Below are 20,787 nucleotides of genomic sequence, written 5' to 3'. Positions count from 1 at the left end.
TAGAAAATGTAGAAAGGTAGAAATGTTTGATAAAAGCTGCGTTATAAAACAGACGCATTCGATCTCAAACCTAATCAAAAACTGCGACAATTTCACACAACATTAATATTTTTTCGTAACCATCTTTTGTGTGTAGGCAGATTATTTCAACAAAGCAACAAGAGCAACCTTATTTAAATGTTTCGCTGAAATGTAAATAAAGTTCTTGTTGTAGAAAAATTTTGGGAGAGCAAAAAATTGTATGTAGTCGCAGTGCTATAAAAAGAAAAAAAACGGTTCGAAAAAACAGCTAAAATCAAGTTAAGCTCGGTTTCATCCCTTGTTTTCGTGTCTACTTGTTGTTGTTGGTGTAGTAGCAGTTGCTCTATTCGGCGAGTCGTCGATATCCGCGGGTTTGCTCCGCTACATGACAATAGAACAGAAAAATATTTATTTTATTCAGATCAAGATTTGCGCAACCCGCCGGGTGGGTTTAAGGGTTTTCCACCGCCTCGCACTCGCGTATTCTCCCTGGCTTGCACGTTATCGGAACGAACCTTTCCTCCAGGCAGCAACTCGCTGGTTGTCACCCAACGTTTTGCCGTTCCATTTGGTGTCTTTATAAATGCACTTGACATCTCCTTATTCTCTGCCGATTCCCTGGCGAGAAAGAGTGGATCGAGAAAGCCCGATGTTCGGCGGTGGCGCCGGTGTGGGCGGTAAAGTCGAAAAACGATCCCATTGTGGCTGCTGTTCTTTATGTATGCCGTCTGAGCCCATTAGAAATTCCTTTCAACAACCACTTCATTCCTTGCTAATGCTTTTGAATAAACATAAATCTAATAACAATATTTATGACCTTACGGATATCTTGTTCGTTTCGTTATCAATGTATTCATCATGGTGTGCCAGTGAAAGAAAATTTACATTTATTTCGGTATGTGTACCATAGTTCGCAGAGCACGCCTGAGCAGTTTTTGCGCAACGGATGATTCCTCGATAGCATATGTTTTGGTCGTATTCTTGTATCCGTTCTCGGTGCCATTTATCAAGAAAAGTATTGATGTTCAGCTTTCAAGTTTGGTTAGTTTGAAGTATTACGGGAGATATTAGAATAAATTATTATTAGAATAAAAAAAACAAACGCAAATCTGTCAATCAAATGTCTTTTGTTTTTCGATTTGATTATAATTCATAAAAAATGTTTCTCACCAAATGCTTTTGTTTCTTTTCTAGCATTCTTTCCACTTCAGTGATATACATCGTCGAAGCAAAATCGGGACAATTTTTTAGTGGCCAGAACGGCATGTATGTGCAATTCTGAAACAACGAATCGAGCTGCTGTGAGTTTTGTCGCCCACAAGCAAATAAACCGGAAAAGGAGAAACCGACAACAGACAACGACACACACAGCCTAAGCCGGTCCGAAAGCCTAGAATTATACCCACTTTGTTGGCTTCCTGGTATGGTGAAGAGCACCAAAATTCATTCCGTTTTGTTGCCGCTTAGATATCCGTTCAGCATTGTCCCTCGTAATAATCGTGGACGTTTCGTGCTGCTGGGAACCAAATCCCCGACCAGCTTGGGAAGAAGATCCATAAATCGGTGCGGTTAGACAATCCAAAAGCGGTTGACCGTAGGATAACAGCAGTGGCAAGCATCACTCACACGACAGATCATCTGAGGTGATTATTAAATGCTAAGTCCACACATCCGAGTCTCTGTCCCGACGTTCGACAAAGACTAGCGGCGTACTGTAGACTCGAGCTAGATGGTTGTCACCGGTGCAGCGATTGGATTGCGCTTTCTGCACCTGCACTGCTGTGATGTTTGATGAAGAGTTAGCACAAAAAAGGCGCAACCCGGAAAACAGCCTTTTGTGGGGAAACAAACAATTGCGGTACTCAAATTGAACCAACCACGGACGTGGTGCCTCCACCTGCAGGAAAACCACTCGGAAGCAATTTCCGCCGCCAGTCTGTGGCCGAAGCGGGTAATATATAAAACTACTAATCGAGCCTAACCATAGGGTTTGGCCTGGACCAGTACTGCGAACTCAGTCGAATTCTGCTGACGGGATTCATATGCAGATGGAATAATGAGCGGTGGCAATATAGAGTCATTTTCATTCTGGTGCTGTCATAGTAGGAAAAGGCAAAAAACTCAGCTTAAAAGCTGTCTTCGCGTCGAAAAGCGTTGAGTGTGATCTGCCCTGGTGCTTGACCTGGTGGTCTAGCAAGCCCAGTGCTGGAACCCCAAGTGCTAGTGTAGAATAATGATCACGATTTGAATGTGTACAGTGTTAGAGAGGGCCCAGAGTGTGAAACGAGAAGCGATAAAAAAATTGAAAGTAGCTCTCAAAAATTAATTTAGCGCGAGTTGGCTTTTTGTGAAGTGGAGCAATTATTCTGAATAAAATATGTGGAAACACGGCTGCTGTCAGCAGACGATGCTAAGTGCGGCTGCACTGGTGACGATGGCGATGCTGCTGGTTCGCACCTCGCGGGCGCAGATAGATTGGGCCGAGGATGACGATGACCCAGGTGAGTGAGTTCGGTAGTGCAGAGCCTAGACAGCAATAGGTTCAATCTATACCAGGCGTTGCTGAGCCTTTCATGTAGGTTTGCGTTTTTTTTTTTATTTGCGGAAAGTTGGGATTTAAAATAAATCATACAAATTGACAACAAAATCTTCTAAATACAACAAAATCTTCTAATATCAATATCGTTTTTTTGCTCTCTTATTTTTGAACTGGTCGAAAGCCAGAAATTCGATAGAGGTGTACGGTTAGTTACCGTAACTTAATCAAAATATTGATACATTGTGCCATATACTGCCTCAATTCATTATTCTGCTTATATTAAACACTACACACTTCGAGATAGACTTCGAGATTCCGTTCGGTTCAGTTCTGCTAGTTGGAACGTATATACCTCGAAATCTAAAGTTTACTTATCATTATTTCCACTGAGATGATTTTCAAACCTAGATATCAAATTTGAGTTATGCTTGTTATGCATTAAATACGTTTAGAAAATTATCATTCGTCGTTAACAAGGGAGCGGTTGCACCGTGCACTCAAACAGTATTTGCTTGGATTACACAATCTCCATTAGTTAGAACAAAGCGATAGTGATGATGTCGAATCGGCCAAACGCCATCAGCACTTTTGCAAGAATTGTGTAACGGTACACTGAGCTAGAGCATTGTGAGTTACAACAGCTAATTATTATTTCATAGGTTATCAACTCTTCAAAACCCCCGATTCAGGTTGCAAATCATGCATTTTTACTGTTCTCCATGCGAATCTAGTTAGAAACATGTCCATACTTTTATTTTAAAGTTTTTAAATACTGCTCAAATCACTGAGAGATTTATATTTTATGTTAGTCTTTCTGCATACGTCAAAGAATATTAGAGAATTGGAAAAAACTGATTTTACATCTATACAAAGGTCCACATTGACGTTAATTTGAAAATAACTGCCGTTAAATTCATTTTAACTTAGAATTACGTTTTACTTTAGTAGGGTGATGTGCCAAAAAATCGAGAACGGAGTGAAACGGCGGAATAAAAAATATCAATTGATTACACAGTGCAACAAAAATTTACTTTTTCTTCTGCCTTGGCTTCTGTATATGATTTTCTTTCGTATTTTGACACAAAAACAAATTTCTCCGAGTTCAAACACATTTCACCTTAAAAAGCAACGGTGGTGCTTTTTTAAATTTTTGAAAAATCGAAAATATTTGATGTTTTTTCGACGTCATTTTGTTTTAAAACCAAATATCAAAATTCTGAGAGTTAGTCCACATATTAGCACTTTCTTACTCATCTTAAAAAAAACAGATCTTAAATCGGACAAAAACTGAGCTCAAAATTGTGATTTTACGAAACCGTTTTTAGCATGGTTTTAGTATATATCACAAAGCGAAATCATATCGAGTATACACTCCGTCCAGTTTCTATAAGACCAGGTTCTATTTTACTAGTCCCGTGCTACAAAGAAAAGCCCCGTTTTCGAATCATACTGCAGAGTGTTAGTATTGGTGACAGTTATTCACAGCATGATTATCACATGTGTGTGTACAGGCGCTCCGTGTAAACAAATGTGTTTGCGTTTTTGCAGTGTCCAGTTTGTATAAGACCAGTTGGCTTTTTCGTCTTTTTGAACTTGTTTGAGGCTAAATTCACAAAATGCCCAAGGGAAAAGTGCTGACAGACCAAGAAAAATGGCAAATTGAAGCCTTTCATCTTGAGGAAGTATGAATAAGGGAGATCGCTCGTCGGATTGGTTGCTCTCATCAAGTAGTACTGAATTTCTTGGCAAATCCGGAAGGACACGGGAAAACAAAAAGGAGTTCACATAAATCAAAGCTTTCCAGTCGTGATAAAAGGGAAATCGTAAAAACAGCTTCCAATTCTTCAAAATCGTTAGCGAAAATCAGCGAGACTTTAAATTTGAACGTATCCCGAGAGACAATTCGTCAAGTCTTGGTCAAAAGTCCTTACATAAAACGGGCTAAAAAGATGATGGCACCCAATCTTACGCCTTCTCACACCGAAAGACGATTGGCCTTTGCTAAAATTAACATGAACCGACAATGGGACTTGGTAAGTATGTAAAACAAGCTCATTAAGTATGACTTATTTATTGCTAAAAGCGATTTCAAAAATTCTTCAATGGAAAAAATATTTATTAGTACTTTTGACTTATCTAGGTTATTTTCAGTGATGAAAAAAAGTTCAATTTAGATGGTCCGGATGGATTCAATGGATACTGGCGTGATTTGAGGAAGGAAGAGCAACATTTTTCTACTCGTAACATTGGTGGAGGTTCCTGTATGGTTTGGTTAGGGTTTTGCGCAACCGGAAAGCTCAAAATTGCTTTTACATCCTGCAAAATGAATAGCAGAAACTACATCCAGGTTCTAGAAGGCTCCCTGCTACCATTTTTACGCAAAAACCGTCACAAAAAGTTCACATTCGAACAGGATAGTGCTGCTATTCACACCAGCAAAGAAGCCAAGAAGTGGTTCAAGGATCAGAAAATTAATTTGCTATACTGGGCCGCTCGCTCTCCAGATTTAAACCCTGTCGAAAACATCTGGGGTATCCTGGTTCGCAGGATTTACGCTGAGGGTAAGAAGTATTCTTCTGTAGATGAGCTAAAAGCAGCAATTCTAAAGGCACAGGAAAATATCGAGAAATCTGTGCTTCAAAATTTGGTTAACAGTATGCCAAATCGCATTTTTCAGGTTATTAACCGCGGTGGTAAGGTAACTGATTACTAATTTCGGTATTTGGATTATTTGGTTGCTTCTAGTCAATAATTTTGACTGAATTTTTGAATGGTCTCATAGCAACTGGACAGCCAAAATTATTAAATTTAAGAGTAAAAAATAAATGTATGATTTTTTTCAACTGTTTTTGCATTAAATAAACAACATCTCATGTACTCAGTTATGCATAGCAGTATTGAATCAAAATTCCTATCCTCAGTGCTTTTATGAGAGAAAATGATGGTGGTCTTATAGAAGTTGGACAGAGTGTATATGGGCAGTAATGGTAATGCACTAGTATCTAAAATTGGTAATTAAAATCTGTCTTACATTGAGTGAAAACGTCTTAGGAATCGATTGGTAGGTGTCTTTTCCACGTAAAATGTCTTATTTGGAATCTGTTAACCTTCATTGAATCCTAAAAAAAACTTAAGTTGTTTACCCTGGTGTGTGGTTTTCCACACATATAACTTTTCAATTTATTTTGGACAAGAAACAACTTAATTTTGCCCCAAAGATATTTTTTTCAATTAGTGCTCACATATCTGAAGCTATAGGTACCAAAGAATCCTATTTCGAAAATCGGATAGGGTGTGTATGTGTGCGGAAGTATGTGTATGTGTGTTTATTTTCATTTTTACGACCAATATATCTCGATTTTCTCAGCATCGGCTGAACCGATTCAATTGTTCTTAGTCGCGTTTGAAGGAGCTTAAAGTCTAGTTATTTAATGGTAAATATCGTTTTGATCCGAAGGTTCAATCAGAAATGACGTAACAAAATGTGGTCAGCTTATATAGGAACTGATAAACCAACCGGTTTTTTTTCCAGAGGTTTGACTGATTTGAGTCATTTTGGTGCTAGATACGTTTATTGGGGTTTGGAGGGTAGATTTTTATTCAAAAATATACTTAAAATTGAATGATAATTTCGAAAGATATGTTGAAATAAAAAAAACTTGTGGAAACGCCTAGTACATTGCAATATCTTGGAGGTAACTAATTGAATGATATTACGCGTAGTGTACAAAAACAATCTTGAAAAATAGATTATCGCATCAGTTTGATCCGATGGTTCATGCAAAAGTTACGAAACAAAACGTTTTTACATGATATGACCAATTAAACATGCCATGATAGCAATTGAACAAAAAAATCCAGCAAAGCCTTGGTGCTACATTCCGATTCGGAACTCGACGTTTTGTTTATCATACACAGACTTCGCAGTCAACTGTTTAGTGTAAAGGACAATTGCGGAGCTAGCGCTACGAACTAACACTAACAGTTTATCCCGAGCCGAGAGCCGAGCCGAACCCACGACGACTGGCTTGTTAGACCATCTCGGGAGATCCATTTTAAATTTATTTCAATATACCTAAAAGTGCGAGTACACTTGTCTTGCAGTAGACATAAAACTGTGTAAATGTTGAACACTGCCCAACCAGGCTGTGCAAACACTAAATAGGTACTTTTAGCATTAGCGTATCCGTAACCCATATGTGTGAAAATTCTCACACTGGGATGAAACAAATAAACACATACTTTTACACATGTCCCACGTAGCCTTTTGATTTATATATTCATGTTGCAAATTACAAAAATGCACCAATATACATTCCTAAATTCAGTCAAATCGTTGAAAAAAAGTCAACAAACTATTATCAGTTCCCATATGACCTGATCACATTTTGTTACGTCATTTTTGAATGAACCTTCAGATCAAAACGATATTTACCATCAACTAACTAGACTTTAAGCTCTTTCGAACGCGACTAAGAACAATCGAATCGGTTCAGCCGTTGCTGAGAAAATCGAGATATATTGGTCGTAAGAATGAAAATAAACACACATACACATACTTCCGCACACATACACAACTTTTTCGATTTTAGAAACAGGATTAATTGGTACTTATAGCTTCAGGTATGAAAACACTTAATGACAAAGTATGTTTGGGGCAAAATTAAGTCATTTCTTGTCCAAAATAAATTCAAATGTTGTATGTGTGAAAATCCACACACCAGGGTAAACAACGTAAGTTTTTAAATATCTCATCAACCAAAAATATTTTTCCTTTGGGGCCTAGTGTGGTTGGTAACGTCTCCGCCAACCACGCTCGACGCCTGGGTTCGAATCCCACCGCCGACATAGGTGTCGATGGTTGTGAGGTGGCGTGATCCACTCACAACCAACCCAACTGGTCTAGATTCAATCCTAGCCGACACCGGGAGATTTTCTGAGGCGAAAAATCTCTGGGATCACGCCTTCCATCGCATGAGGAAGTAAAGCCGTTGGCGCCGGTCCGTTAATAAACGGGTCGTGAGTTAGGGTCCTGGGTGTGGAGTCGCCTTCCTGGGCGTCGGTGATTGGCCACAACAGTGGCGGAACTAGACCGACGGAAAATAAGCGAGAATAAAAAATAAAAAAACGTAAGTTTTAAAATATCTCATCAACCAAAAATATTTTTCCCTTGGAAAATATATATTTTGTGTAAGATTGATGGTTTAGGAATTGTCAAGAAATTTCGTCAAAATCGATCGAGAAGTTTTCGAAAAAAATCGAAACAAAATTCATTTGTGTGGTTTTCCACACAAGGGTTCAATGAAGGTTAAATGTAATACCAAGAGTGTAAGAGATACTCAAAGTTACGGCAAGAATTTTTTTTTCACATGATCCTTCCCTTTTTGCGGGGAGGTTTCGGTCGGAAAAACACAGTGTTATATTAGTTACCACCAAATGGATTTCGGTCATTGATTTAATGCTTCGCATCCATATTCCGTTCTTCTCCACGCCGCCAAAGATCGTCATTAGTACCCGTCGCTCGAAGACTCTGAGCATTCGCAGGTCCTCCTCGAGCATTGTCCACGTTTTCGGGGTTTTGTTTGGGGGCTTAGTCTGTTCGACCGCAATTGCTCGTGGAGCCCATAGTAGGCACGACTTGTGCTGATAACACGCCTCTGAATCTCACGGCTGGTATCATTGTCCTCATCTATCAGTGAGCGAAGATAGACAATCTCGTCGACTACCACGAATTTATCACCGCCGATCGTAATGCTACTGCCTAGGCGTTGTCGGTTGGCTTCGGTTCCGCCGACTAGCATTTACTTCGTCTTAGACGTACTTATCTGCAACCCAATCCTCTGCTTCCCATTTTAAGGTATGTTTAGACTATCTGATTTTTCCATCTGATTCGAGCTGATTGCTCGAAAATATATCGAATGCAATGTTGGTTTACGTTTACATCAATTCGATATTGTAATTCGACATGCCGTTCGATATGTCGAATGGAATAGAAACGTTTCTATTTTTTGTTCGACACCAAGAACATAGCAACCTTTGAATTTTTTTTTTTTCAGTTGTTTGTTCTGGCTTTCCATAACAAACATCATTTCGTTTCTTGTGTGCTGGCAAATATTAAAATGGAGAAGAAGACTGGAGCTGTATCCAGCAATGAAAATATCATTTGACAGTTCTTCCTTTTGACTTGTACAAGCAGTGTGAACACCGCCATACAAACAGGTTTGACAAAGTATGTCGAACGGTATATCGAGCAGACTTTCGATTTCTGCAGTGGTAAAAATCAGACCGACATGTATAATAGTCTAAACGTACCTTTAGTCAGGTGTACTGTTCTATCACCGCCGTAGTTGTTCTACCGACAATGTCCAATGCAAATCAATTGACTGGATTTGTTGAACATCGTACCCCACGTATTGATGTCCGCGCGAATCACTTCGAAACCCTGTAGCGCAATGTTGAATAGCAGGCAGAAGAGACCATCACCCTGTCGAAGCCAGCGGGGTAAAAATAGACCCGACAATCCACCCGAAATCCGCACACCTTATCAGTAGCCTTTATCAGTCTAATCAAATTCCACGGAAAGCCATTTTCGTACATGGCCTTCCATAGCTCTGTTTGGTCGATAGTGTCCTAGGCGGCTTTGAAATCATTGCGATGGGGCTCTGTATTCACGACATTTCTGCAGGATCTGCCGTATAGATAAGATTTGGTCCGTCGAAGACCGTCCTTCCACGAAGCCGGCCTGATAGCTTCTTACAAATGTGTTGGCTATCGGTGAGAGTCGGCGGAAAACGATTCGAGAAAGAACTTTTTAGGCAGTATTCAGAACGGTGACCGCACGATAGTTCCCAAAGTCCAATTTGTAGCCTTTCTTATAGATAAGGCAGATAACTCCAACCTTCCCCTCCTCCGGTAGCTGTTCTGTATCCCAAATTCTTGCAATCAACCGGTGCAAACAAATGGCCAGCTTTTCCGGACCCATCTTTATAAGCTCCGCTCCGAGGCCATTCTTGCCAGCCGATTTGTTGTTTTTCAGCTGCTTGATGGCATCCTTAACTTCGCCTATCGTTAGGGCTGGCACGTCTTCTACATTTGTTGCACCGGCGGGATCGTTTTCTCCGCCGCCATGGTCTCCTGCCTGGGTGCCATTCAGGTTTTCTTCGAAGTGCTGCTTCCACCTTTCGGTCACCTCACGGTCGTCCGTCAGAATACTTCCATTTTTATCCCGGCACATTTCGGCTCGCGGCACAAAGCCTCTGCGGAATGCGTTGAGCTTCTGATTAAACTTTCGCGTTTCCTGAGAATGATGCAGCTGCTCCAGCTCTGCAAACTCTTCCTACAAAGCTATACTGCCTATAATCGCATATCAGTCCCATCTGGAAAATCGTCGAGTTGAGAAAACAGCGTTTAAAGATATTTTCCTTGTTTTGGGTATTTCACCTGTTTGGGGTGAATTATTCTTATTTTATCGACATAATGTAATGAAATAGACCTTAATCATCACTTTTTCATCAAAGAATTGCCTTTTTCGTGAAAATTACAATGAAACCTAAATTAATCCACCTAGCGGTCAGACCCAGGCTTTCTCATTCAAACTTTTATTCGTTTCAATAGATTTACATGAACGCTTCGATCCAATAAATGTATATTCACTCTTAAGGTTCTAAAATATTGATGTTGTAATCTGTACATATAAAAATGCAGTACGGTCTGTCTGCCTGTCTGTCTGTCTGATCCATATAAGCTCGAAAACTACCGAACCGATCGACGTGAAAATTTGTATGTAGGGGTTTTTGGTGCCAATAAAGATTTCTTCGATAGTTAGAAACCCCTCCCTCTTCTGGAAGAGAGGGGTCCCAAACAAATGAAACACAAATTTCTGCACATCTCAAGAACTAACCAACTAAATGGAACCATATTTGGCAAGTGATTGTTTTTAGTGGTAACAAATTTGTTCCATAATCGACCTTAGGCAACATTTTGGATTGTAAGATGGCAACTTCCGGTTTCTGGAAAACAGCCAAAATGGCCGATTTCCATCCAATATAATAATATCCGGATATAGAACGATACTCAGGAGCTAAAATCGATAGGAATGTCATTATGAAATCCTAAATGGCGACTTCCGGTTTCGGAAAAACAGCGACAAACGAGCAAATACCACCCAATATGGGTATTTCCGGAACCGCAATGATGCACTGGAGCCACAAATCGACTTCAGACAACATTTTGAATTGGAAGATGGCAACTTCCGGTTTCTGGAAAACGGTCTGAAATGGACGATTCCCATTAAATATTAGTATCTCCGGAACCTGAAAGATGCACAGAAGCTAAAAATTCATCACAGACACAATCTTGAATTTTAAGATGGTGACTTCCGGTGTCTGGCAAACAGCCGGAAATGACCAAATACCATTCAAAATAAATGTTTTCGGAACCAGAATTACGCCCAGATGACAGAAATTGATTTGACAGGTAATTTGAAAGTTCAAAATGACGACTTTCGGTTGCTGAAAAACAGCCCAAAGTGACCAAATACCACCCAATATGAATATCTTCGGAGCCAGAATGTTGCAAGAAGCTAAAAATTGACCTCATTCATCATTATGAATTGTAGGATGGCAACTTCTGGTTTCTGGAAAACAGCCAAAAATGGCCGATTTCCGTCTAACATGAGTATCTCTGGATAGAATGATACACAGCAGCTGAAATCTGGTTAGCGACTTCCGGATTCTGGGAAACAGCCGAAAATGATCGAATTACACCCAAAATGGGTTTCTCTTCAACCAGAATGATGCTCAGATGCTAGAAATTATCTTAAATACCATTTTGAAATCCAAGATGGCGACTACCGGTTTGGGAAAACAGCCTAAAATAAACAAATACTATCCAATATGAGTATCTCTGGAACCAGAATGATGCATGTAGCTAACAATTGACCTCAGGCACCATTTTAATTTGCTAAATAGCAAATTCTAGGAAACAGTCGAAAATGACCGAATAATGCTCAATATGCATATTTCGTAATCGAGATGATGCATAGAAACCAAACATTGACCTTGGACACCATTTTGAATTTAAAGACGACCACTTTTAGTTTCTGGAAAACAACCGAAATAACTAAATACCTCCCAATATGGGTATTTCCGGTGTCAGATTGATGCCAGAAAATCTACAGAAAATGATCGAATACCACCCAATATGAATCTATTCAGAATTAAGGCGATGTACAGAAGCCAATAGTCGAGAATGTTGTCATTTCGATAAAACCGATCATTTTAAACGATTTGTTGACTTTGATTATATCTTATGGCCGATTCGTCGTGCATTTGCAGACTTGGAACACATCGCAAGGAGTCAATGAGTTTGAAACGTTCAAATAGTACGATACCACATTTAAATTATGTTGAGGCCACATATATCGATCAAAGCTGGTATAGTTTTAAATAGTCTTTGAATTTCTTTTCTTTCCATAACTTTTGAGCCACATATCAAATTGTTATGAAGTTTGTTATTTGTAAGTTCGAGAGATGACTCGTTCGTATGACACTAGTTATGTTCAAATAAGTCATGTAATCTTTGAAATAATGGATTTTCGTTGTTTTATTAACAATTTAATACATAACGGTTGCTTAAGTTCGATTATAATCAAATGAAATGGAAACGTACAGGGCAGCAAAACTTTGAAACCACGTGTTCAATCATAATTCATCAGTTAACCCTTAACTAGCCCGCTTATCTGATAATAATATTGATCAAATCGGATGTGTAGTTTCTGAGATAATTTCGTGATTTTCACATTTCGGTACATTACAGACGAAGTTACAGTTCGATTACAGTAAAATTCAATAGGGTGTTACGAGGCAGCTAGACTTATTATTTGACACTAATTTTGTGGAAATCGGGTCAGCCATCTCTGAGAAAAGTGAGTGAGTCCAAGTAGTCTTCGGAATATGTCCTTTTTCATAGCTGGATTTCACATTTTTGAACATAACAGGAAAAATAATAGTCCGATTGCAGAGCAAATCAATAGGGTCTTATGGGGCAACTAGACCTTCCATTTGACATCTATTTTATGAAAATCGGTCCAGCCATCTCTGAGAAACATAAGTGAGATTAAAAAGTCTTCAGAACACGTTTCTTTTCATAACTTTTGAACCACTAGTTCCATCTTTATAAAATTCAAAAACTAAGGGTTTTTCAAGTAGCCCGTTCATTTGAAACCAATTCTGTTGAAATCGGTTGTGTAGTTTTCGAGATAATGATGTTTCATGATTTTTACATTTTGATACATAACCTCCAAACTAAGAATCCGATTACAATGAAATTTAATAGGGTCTTATGGGGCAACTAGACCTTTCATTTGCAATTAATTTCATGAAAATCTGACCAGCCATCTCTAAGAAAAGTGAGTGAGAATAAAAATCTGCACATACACACACACACACACACACACACACACACATACAGAAAATGCTCAGCTCGTCGAGCTGAGTCGAGTGATATATGCCATTCGACCCTTTGGAACACTTTTATACTTTCGGTTTTGCAAGTGATTGCTATACCTTTCTAGGAGAAAGGCAAAAATAAAGACGAGACTGATATGCGACTATTTGAGCCATCGAGTAGCAAAATAATCGCATACCAGTCTCACTTTCAACCGCTATGTGTAGGAGTAGTCATATTTTTCTCAAGTATTCTGAATATGGGCAAACGTTTATGGCCGCAGACAGCTTCTATGCTGCTTGAAAAATGGGAGAGACGTCCACCCATTACTTACCCCAACTTTAAGGTCATCTTAGAACAAGCAAAATAGATATGCTACTGAATAATTTCCGTTCTTACGTCTTCAGTGTTTCGCAATACGTGCTGAACAAAATTATTCCGCATTAGCTCGTGCATTTAGCATTATTGGAAAAGTTGTATTGAGATTATCTAGAGGGAAACTTTGACCGCTTTGAGGGTGAACTTTCCGTAGTCCGATTGAGCTGAAATTTATGAAATAAAATTTGTTCGAGGAAGCATAATTTTTAAGCCCATCTGCTAAATGGCACTGGAAAAGTCTATTTTTATTGGTACCGTACTAAGCCACCAACTTCAACCGAAGAAATAATCTCATCCACGAAGGTTTGACATTCAACCACGGAACGTCAAACTTGGCCTTTCACACATGGTGGAGCTTTTTTGCAATCCATCAGGTCATTAAACCGACCTTGCAATAGATATTCGTTTACGTTGAAAGTCATCACCTTTCGTGCACGTTTATTCTATTCGTATTTCTTTTTTTTTATTTCAATCCCAGCAGCGTTTGCACCCTTGAGTCGAAAGTCATCGGACGCTCTCCACTGGTGGTAGCACGCAAACAGGTTCCCCGACGCCGTTTCATTTGCCAAGTGCTCTCAGGTCGGCCGTCCGCTAAGCACACTTCCAGGCAGTGGATTGCTTGCTACAAATTGGACAGTTTGTCTTGGCCTGGCTGGCTGGCTGGCAGCCCCGGTGCCAACAGAAGTGGTGTTTTTTCGCTTCTATGTCCTCTTATAGCTGAAGCTGCCGTCACTAGATTTGTACCCTCGAGCCACCAAGTTGTGTCGCAGTGTAATAAAGTGAATGACATGCGAAAACGGCGTCCCCAATCGAGCTGCCGAACGGTTTACGATAATCGCAACTGTTATGTCTGCTAATTCCGTGGCAAAAAAAATAGTGGATGCTGGATAAACCACAATTTTGCAGATAAGTTTTATCTAAATGTTGCGAAGCAAGCCGAAGTGTTATGCAAGCAATTACGTGTTGCTTATCGGCCTACTAATATTTGAAGTTAGGTTGGGCTGCCATGCGTCTCCATAATAGTTCATGGAAAGAAGACGCTGGGTGACTGCTGGAATCACACAATAGCGTACACAGTAAAGAAAATTTACATTACTTTAAATGCACATAAATGGAGCATTGGGAACCACGTAATATTCCGTGTGGCATTATTTTCACATGCAAAGTAAATGAATATATTGTGAATTTGCATGCATATTTATAATCGAAGCTCTAAGTTTATATCAATTAACGTACAAATTTACATGTCTTAAAACGATTCTGTATTGTACATTATTTACGGTGTGAAATTGTATATGTTTTTCACTTTATGTGCTAGAAATCGTTATGTGCTTTCATTTGTATTAGTTGTAAATTTCATTTTTTTGGTACTGTGTAGCTATTCACTGCATTTTTTTCTTTCAACCTGCGATAGCTTTAGTACGCTTTGTAATCGCGTTATTTTGTACGTCGAATGCAACCACGTTCTCTGCTAGAGGTAGTTTCTTGAATATGATGAGTAATGTGTGTGGTTATACAATTTTCAAAAAAAAGAAGTACTTGGGTTCAAAATTAGTAAAACTAAAGAGCAGATAATCCGCCAACTTACTTTTGTTCAAAAAAATCAGAATAAAATATGACAGTGTTTTCAATGCCATAAATTCATATTTCGCCGCTTCATGAGTTTAAGAGAACCGGTCGTATCGTGTCGAACCTCGAGAAACAAAATCTTACTGAGTATTTTCGATAGAGAGAGGTAACGAAAGCGTACTTGAGGGAATGTTCTTCTGAGAAGCGTGAGCTTTGTGTTTTAAAAAGAAAATTTTGTCTGAGATGTGTTTTTCATAGCTTCCCATCGACACTGTGACTGCCAGGATATATCCACCAGGAGATTGCTATCGAATTCGGCTATAAAATGTGTATAACACGAGATCGCATCCTGTCAGGAAATTGCGGCGGCCGGGTGGGCTTCAGCTGCTTGGTACGGTATTGATACGTAAATCCCGTAAAAAAAGAACATAAATTCCATTGCTGGTTTAGTAAATAGAGCACATCTTTGTCTGATTCAAGCGTTCCTTGAAGGGAAAGTTTTTTTTTGAACAGCGATGAAATTGTACCAGTTAAAGCTTGTTTTGCATCCTTATGATCAAGCAAAAATCAAACACGGTAGAAAATTCAGGAAAATTCAACACCAACCAAGTCACGTTACATCTACACGATTTGCGCCTAACTTACCGAAGCATAGTCTGTGCCAAAAGCAATCCGCGGTGGCTGCACGGAAGCACCTCCACCTTGGTCTTGGCACCGTGAACTCACCCATCCGTTTTCCGTCGCATGAAAAATTGGAACGCAAAGTGAGCACTCGTCTCCGGGCAAATAAAAATCGCAATCGAATTGTCGCGGGGGACGAAAGTACATTCAAATCGGAAAACTTGTAGGTGAAGTATGGCGGAAAATCAATCACGAATCAATTTCCCCATAACTTTATTCGCCCCCTGCACAATAGCTAGCAAGTTTGCGCTGGTTGTAAAAACATTATTTTGCTTTTCTGCATGTGATGTTCTGTTATCGCTTGGCTGCTATTTACGTGCTCTTAATTGTCTGACTGTGTTCCGGTGCAACGATTGACTAACAACCAATTAATTTCGAAAACGTATTTACACACCGTTCAGTTGCTTTCGCAAGTTCCAAATTCGCAGAGAGTCAATCCTAGCTGGAAATTCGCTCGAACGAACGTGACAGCACGAATTAAAGAGGCAGCTTTTCACTCTGCCATCAACGAAACAATTCGATTACCGAAACATGACAGTACAGTACTGTTTTGGAAATCATCAACACCGATGCACTTCCAGAAAAAAAGCGGAATGATTGAATGTTTTTCACTTGACATTTCCGCAAAGGAGGTGCTCAGTACTGAAGATAGCTGTTAGCTTACGACCTGGATAACCTTTCTGTGATATCGATTATGCAAACGATCTGCTGAATGATGGAACATTTAGTGAATTTATGCAACATTCGACATGGTTGTGCACAATGACGATGCTTGAATTGTGTACAGAATAATCAACGGTGTCAGTGTGGAGGATATAAGTTGTAGGGGTATAAGGCTTAGATAATGCTGACGTCGTATTTTCAGTAGCTTCCGGCTTAGATTTTGGTTACCGAAAGCACGAAGTTTGAGCATGTGTACGTTTTTTATTGGTAACATTTTTTCACCAAGTTAATCTTTTTCAAGAACAAAAACGTTCTATTTTATTGAGGTTTTGCTTAAACGACCGAAAACAAAAAAACCTAAATTAATCCACCTAGCAGTGCAGAAACCTTCGTTACACTAACTATTACTACATATAAATTTATACTAACTATTACTACATATAAATTTACTATGCCAGTAAACCATAAATCGTTTAATATTAAATTCAAAAGATAATTTTCGAGAGGGTGAACCAAATAACATCACTGAATCAAACCCTTGATGTGGTTCTCACTTACATTCTCAATACCACAACGACCTCGTTTTCAAAAATCGCGAGATCCAGAAAAGAACATAATGATTATAGATTATGGATTAGCATCGAATATATCCTACGAAATGCAGCAAAGTCCTACAAACTTGCACTCAAGAAATTATAGTTCAGAATTATACAGCGCGTTAAATGCTTTGTTACCATAAAAAAATTGCTTGAATCATACGTGTGATTATTTCAAGAAATCAACAAAAAATTTGAAAAAAATCTGTGAGGATCAAGTGCTAAAAGATTTCATTGAAACTCCTATAACTTCTGTTGAAATGTCAATTCCCAGTACACATCAGATGCTGTTAAATTAATTCTATTTCAAATGTATTTTTTCATAATTAAAGTTTTACGCAAGACTTAATAATTTTAACTGTTTAAAGCGTACTCGGGAATGTAACTCTTGTTGTAGACCTAGGCTGTATGGTAAAATCTGAAACACTTTCAGAACTTTATAAAACTTGCTGCCATAACGAGGATCGGGATAACATGGATACTCTGTTTGCACTGACCTTTCAATAAACTTAAAATGAATTTAGAACACAATATTTATAGTATACAAAAGCAAAGTGTATCAAGCAAACGAGAACCGGACTTAAACAAGCATTGCAGTTTCCTCTGAAATCTATTGAATATTGTTAGTAAATAGCTATTAAAAATAAAGAGTTTATTTATTTACACCAGTTAGAATGAACTACACAGAGTATGAAAATTGTGCACAGATGGCTTTTACTCTTAGTTTCTTCTTAGAAATAAATAGTAGTTGAAAAAAAAGAGAGAGCGAGAGAAAGAAAGATAGTGATACAAAAAAAAAAGGATAGAGAGAGAAATGATCCAAAAAGTAAAATACTCCATGTTTAAAAATACTTTGGTAAATATTCTGAGATTCAAGCCACCAATAAAAAACTCTCTCAGTATGATTTTCAAAAGCGTTTGGAGCTTTGCACTTGTAAACACATAAATTAAATAATGCATTCTGTGAAAGGTGGGATTTTTGTTTGTTTGTTTTTTGTTCGATTTTGATATACTACACATATAAGCAACATATTTACTAATACAAACATACATACACACATACACATGTATATAGGCAATGTTCAGTTAGACGAATTGAATCGATTGGTATACAACACTAGGCCCTCAACAGATTCGTTTGGTGTTTAAAAAAAAATACTCTTCAATTAATATCTCGAAATCTAGGCCACTAATCAAAAATCCATTCGGTAGCATTCTGGGGGAGCACAGTAGCTTTCGTTTGCGTATAAGATCATCAAAATCGGATATTGCGTTCTGTAAGAAAGGTGCGTTAGTATTTTGCGGCACATACATACAGACAACATACATACACACACACATACACACACATACACACGAACAGACATTGCTCAGTTCGTCGAGCTGAATCGAATGGTATATACGGTTCGGCCTTCCGGGCCTTGGATCTATTTTGCGTTTTTCGACCGATTTTATAACCTTTGTTTAGTATAACAAAGGTAATATAACAAAGGTAAAAAAGATATTCTATTAGAACCCTAGTTCAATGAAAGCTCCCATCTTATATGAAGCACATCACCATTTTACGATTTATACTATTTCAATATCTTCGTATCGTATTGCGTATCGCATTTCAATATCTTTCACAAAACCTAGAAAACCTTCCCAGTTGCCTTGCAGTTTGCCAGCTCTTTCTCACCTCGTTCTTGAATGGTAGATCCACAGCTTGCCCATCCTTCTCAATTTTCCTCCTGCTCCTCACGATGCTACTGTTTTCCTCACCATTCAATGGCACACTGAAATGTAATTTTCAACACCTGGCTACTTCCAAATTATCAGGTTCTTCTCCTTGTTTTTGCACATGACAGGGGCTGACGATGTTTCGATTCCTGATTCCGCCTTGAGAAGCAACTCTGCCTCCGCAAGAGCACGTTCCAAGTGCTGACGTTTCTTCGAGCTATTGAGTCTCTCAAAATTCTCAGAGTACTCTGCAGTTGATACCTACTGGATGTTTAACCGTATCTTCTTCTGTGTCCTGGATTTCAATACGTTGGATAATCGGACGCGGACCTTGCATACCACGAGATAGTGATCCGAGTCAATGTTTGGTCTTCTGAACGACCGTTTATCATTGGTTGACGTACACGCCAGAGTTGAATAGTGCAAACCACATGAATGTTGTGCGGAATTAGCACAACTGTTGATTAAGATTAAAACCTGTACAACGAACGTGTTGAACCTGAAACATTTGATGTTCTGGCGTACTTTAAATGTATTAAGCAGCTCCCCTATACTTGTAGAACATTGCTAATAGCTGTTTTGACTGCAAACCCTGTTTTTAGGGATGGCTCATCGTTCATGTGTACCGGCTTTCGAAACTGAACCACGGTTTTCTAAGCGCCCCAAAACTGACTGTTCGCCCGAAACCGAAGTTTAAAGGGGAGACGGAAGTATAACTGTCACTACCAAAGAAACGCTGGATGTTCTTATGAACATTCACTTTCCTGGCTCGATAGTGACCACCGGGTCGAACGTTGAGGAGCAAAAAAGCCTCGGATCAAGACGCATGACGTCACGTGACTCCGCAGTGCTTGCTCGTCGACTATTGACGGAGACTACTATCAACTGGGCACTAAGCTTTTTTGAGCCTATGAAGTCACCGGGACAGGATGACATTCTACCAATCTTCCTGCAAAAATCGGACGGAGTCATCATGTCCGAACTCATCAACCTTCTTCGAGCCAGCTTTACTCTGGGGCACATCCCGGTCAGCTGGCGGAACGTTGAGGTGGTGTTTATACCAAAGCCGGGTAAAAGATTGGCAAAGGCTTTCAGACCTATAAATCTGACGTCAACGCTTCTCAAGTTGATGGGAAAAATTTCGGGTAACTACATCCGCAGCGAGTTTCTGATGGTTTTGCCTTTGCATAAGCATTAATATTATTAACAGGGCAAATCTACAAAAACCGCTTTGTATTCCCTAGTGACCAGTGGTGGGCATCGCTAACCAAAAATTTAGCGATGCTAATCGCTAAGCCGCTAACCGGAAAATTTTGCTCGATAATCGCTAAACGCTAAACGCCAAACCCACATTAGCGGAACTTTCGCTAATCGCTAATCGCTAAATTCCCAAGCAGCCAAATTTGTTTCGATTTGAACTTTGTGCATCACAGCAACAAATTATTATGCGAAACTAAGTTGCAACTACATCCCAGTTTCTTATACAATGACAAAAAAGCGCAGGAGGTGGAGTCAATTCATTTTCGTTGTTTCATCACAAGTTTCAAGAATGAAACAACAATGTGTAGGAACCTATGCGTGGAATTTGCTGCATGGTCAAATTGCAGCAACGAAGGTGTATCGTAGCAGCAACTAGGGTGATATAGCAACTACATGGCGTTGTAATAAGATTGTCAAATGGCAAATGGTCAAAATGGAAAAATATTGTCTGTATAGCGATTCATCATTGATTATTTCCAGAAATTTGATGAGGGCTCAACCCCAGTTATCAAATCAATTTTCTCGTTTTTACTATCTATGTCATTTGCTGTAGAAGCACTTGCAAATTCATTCTCAGTTTCAAATTTTGCCTCTTTAATTCATCTGCACCTCAGCGTGATAATGAAATTTTATTTCGTTTTAGAGACCCTCACTGTTTGAACAACTTCTGATCCCAGTATCCAAAAGTTACAACGCAGTAAATAACCTATCTCATCAACAAATATAAGGCAAATGATCGAACAAAAGTTGCTGCTACATTCAAATGACGTTTACACGTTTCAACAACAAATCCAACCTCGCGAATTACGTTGTTGGTGTGAAGATTTTTGAAGCAGCGATGCAACTTTAGTTGTTGCTTGTGTCTTTACAATTTCATCGTAGTAATTAAAAATGTTTCTCAAAATCTCGCAATTT

The 20,787-nt window shown here is 39.0% G+C and overlaps 1 protein-coding gene across 3 annotated transcripts in view; it reads left to right on the top strand.

Moving 5' to 3' along the window:
• The window catches only part of LOC129718023 (uncharacterized), a 717,449-nt gene that overhangs the window by 79,707 nt on the left and 616,955 nt on the right, over positions 1 to 20,787 (top strand). For all 3 annotated transcript variants that reach the window (XM_055668402.1, XM_055668399.1, XM_055668401.1), the window contains exon 2: positions 1,216 to 2,522. In XM_055668402.1, the coding sequence (XP_055524377.1) occupies positions 2,399 to 2,522 (124 nt within the window). In that variant the 5' untranslated portion in view covers positions 1,216 to 2,398. The remainder of the gene's footprint in view (positions 1 to 1,215; positions 2,523 to 20,787) is intronic.

This window comes from Wyeomyia smithii, chromosome 1 (assembly GCF_029784165.1).
Source record: "Wyeomyia smithii strain HCP4-BCI-WySm-NY-G18 chromosome 1, ASM2978416v1, whole genome shotgun sequence".
Lineage (NCBI taxonomy): Eukaryota > Metazoa > Arthropoda > Insecta > Diptera > Culicidae > Wyeomyia > Wyeomyia smithii.
Note: the sequence above shows the minus strand (reverse complement) of the source record. Positions and strands in the feature narration are given on the sequence as shown.